The following is a 2,500-nucleotide window of genomic DNA, read 5'->3' as shown; positions in this document are numbered from 1 at the left end:
GGGAGTAAAAAGAGATTCAAAACAGTTCATAGATAGAGAGAGAGATAGAGAAAGGGATAGAAGGAGATGTAGAGTGGGACGAAAGAAAGAGAGAAAGGGAACTTCTCTTACGCCTTGGCTTTGTCTTCTCTCTCCTTGGCTCTCTCCTTCTCGCGCTCCCTCTCTTTCTCCCGCTCCCTCTCTCTCTCTCTGCTGCGGTCTCTCTCACGGCCCTTGCGGCGGCTGCTGCGGTCTCGGCTGCGACTGCGCGACCGGCTGCGTCTGCTGCTCCGACTGTGGGACCTCCTGTGGCGGGAGTGGGACCTGGACATGCACACACACACACACACACACACACACACACACACACACACACACACACACACACAAATGAAAAGATAGAATTAGGCTGTGTTCTCATTTACTGTTAATGGGTGCGGCCATATTGGAAATAGCTAGTCAAGGTGCTCAGGGTTTGAACAAGCTAACAAATAAGAAATGCAACTTCAGGGGGCTTTCCAATCGCAACTTCCTGCTCATAACTGGGAAATACAACTGGGAAAATGTCTTACAAGTACAACTGGAACGCAGCATCCGTATAGGTTTTACAGACCTGCCTTATCAAGATCACCGGTCCACATTTTGTCCATCAACCTCTGAATCTGTTTCTGACCTGGCTTTTATCTGACCCCGTTCTAGCCTTGATCCGGCTGACCTGCCGCTGATCTGGCTCTGTTCTAGCTCTGTTGTAGCCCTGATTTGGCCCGGTTCTGGCTCTGTTCTAGCTCTGTTCTAGCCCTGATTTGGCCTTGTTCTGGCTCTGTTCTAGCTCTGTTCTAGCCCTGATTTGGCCTTGTTCTGGCTCTGTTCTAGCTCTGTTCTAGCCCTGATCTGGCTCTGTTCTAGCCCTGATTTGGCCTTGTTCTAGCCCTGATTTGGCCCGGTTCTGGCACTGTTCTAGCCCTGACTTGGCCCGGTTCTGGCACTGTTCTGGCTCTCTTCTGGCCCTGGTCTGGCCCTGACTTGTCCCAGTGCCAGTGGTTGTGTGTGGGACGTGGAGGTGGAGTGCAGTGCTGGCGGAGTGCAGTGTTGCAGGCCTGCTGCTGGATCGATGGCTCCAGTCAATGGGCCAAAGACAGTCTGATTTACTGAGCCACTTACAGGACCTGCTCCGCTCTTAACCGCACACCCACCTGGACACACACACTCACACACACACACACACACACGCACACACACACACACACACACACACACACACACACACACACACACACAACTCTCTCGCAGAAACACACCTTCAAATTCTCTCTCTCTCTCTATCGGACTCACAAACTCTCTCCCTCTCATACACACAAACTCTCTCATACACACTCGCTTGTTCACTCAAGCTCACTCTCACTCATACACACACTCCAGAGCATGGATTAGGGAAGACTTATGGCTGTAAGGTTGTGGTCGTATTGATTTCGATAAGTCATTTTCTGAATCAAACTGCAAAGCAATGCCATCTTAAGGAGACAGGAACAGTTATGCACTAAGCCCAGAGAAGCCTCTCTTCCCCTCCATAACTCAGACAGCGTATGCTCCCAGCCAGGCCCTACCATCACAGTCGTACAGAACCAGTCCCCTCCCAAACCGACCTGCCGTCAGTCCTACAGAACCAGCCCACTCCTAGACAGGCCCTACTGTCAGAACCGATACAGAACCAGTCCGCTTTTCACAATCATACAGAACCAGTCCACTCACAGCCAGGCCCTACCATCAGTGATACAGAGGCAGTGCCACTCAATAAGCACAATTTGAACATAGCATATTCTTGACTTACAATATCAATCAGTCAGATTAAAATGGTCTAAAAAGGCAAACCTATTGCATTAGAAAAAGAAAAAACATTGAAATGTATGTGTTAGATGCATGAGCTGTTTACCAATCCCTCAAAAAGGATCTTATATCGAATCAACACTGCAGCAAAACACACACACACAAACATCCCTGCAGAACACACAGAAACGAAACGAACCCCTACAGATTAAAATAAAAGAAGCGTGTGTGTGTGTGTGTGTGTGTGTGTGTGTAAGAGATGTATGCAAACGGAGAGCAAAGGCATCTGCTGAGCTGTTTTTAGAGGATCTACGGAGATAATTACGCTTTGCATTCGTACGCCACGGCACCGTTTGCGTGGCACCGCATCACATCAGTCGCACCCGTCGCCGGCTCCAAGCGTCGCCGAGTCTCGCTCGCCTCCGCTCCGCTCAGCCCGTCATTGATCTGCTCCGAAGCGCAGCGCTTACGCACACACAATCGGAGCCTTAAAAAGACCCATTTCCATATTAAATGCCATTTTTCATGCATATTAATAAGTCGTTTTGTCATTCCGAGCCCCCCCCCCCCCCCCCCATTTGCGGAGGGACAGCACTTTCCCTTAATCAGAGGACGGGCCATATGGCGTTTCGAAGATCCTGCTCGGCACATCCCAAAAATAGTTAAGCGCGAATTCCTCGTTTCTCCTTTTCCGCTT

The 2,500-nt window shown here is 50.0% G+C and overlaps 1 protein-coding gene across 1 annotated transcript in view; it reads right to left on the bottom strand.

Moving 5' to 3' along the window:
- The window catches only part of rsrc1 (arginine/serine-rich coiled-coil 1), a 158,346-nt gene that overhangs the window by 130,513 nt on the left and 25,333 nt on the right, over positions 1 to 2,500 (bottom strand). The window contains exon 4 of the mRNA XM_062552979.1: positions 112 to 303. Coding sequence (XP_062408963.1) covers positions 112 to 303 — 192 coding nt within the window. The remainder of the gene's footprint in view (positions 1 to 111; positions 304 to 2,500) is intronic.

The sequence above is a fragment of the Sardina pilchardus genome, chromosome 13 (genome assembly GCF_963854185.1).
Source record: "Sardina pilchardus chromosome 13, fSarPil1.1, whole genome shotgun sequence".
Classification (NCBI taxonomy): Eukaryota; Metazoa; Chordata; class Actinopteri; order Clupeiformes; family Clupeidae; genus Sardina; species Sardina pilchardus.
Note: the sequence above shows the minus strand (reverse complement) of the source record. Positions and strands in the feature narration are given on the sequence as shown.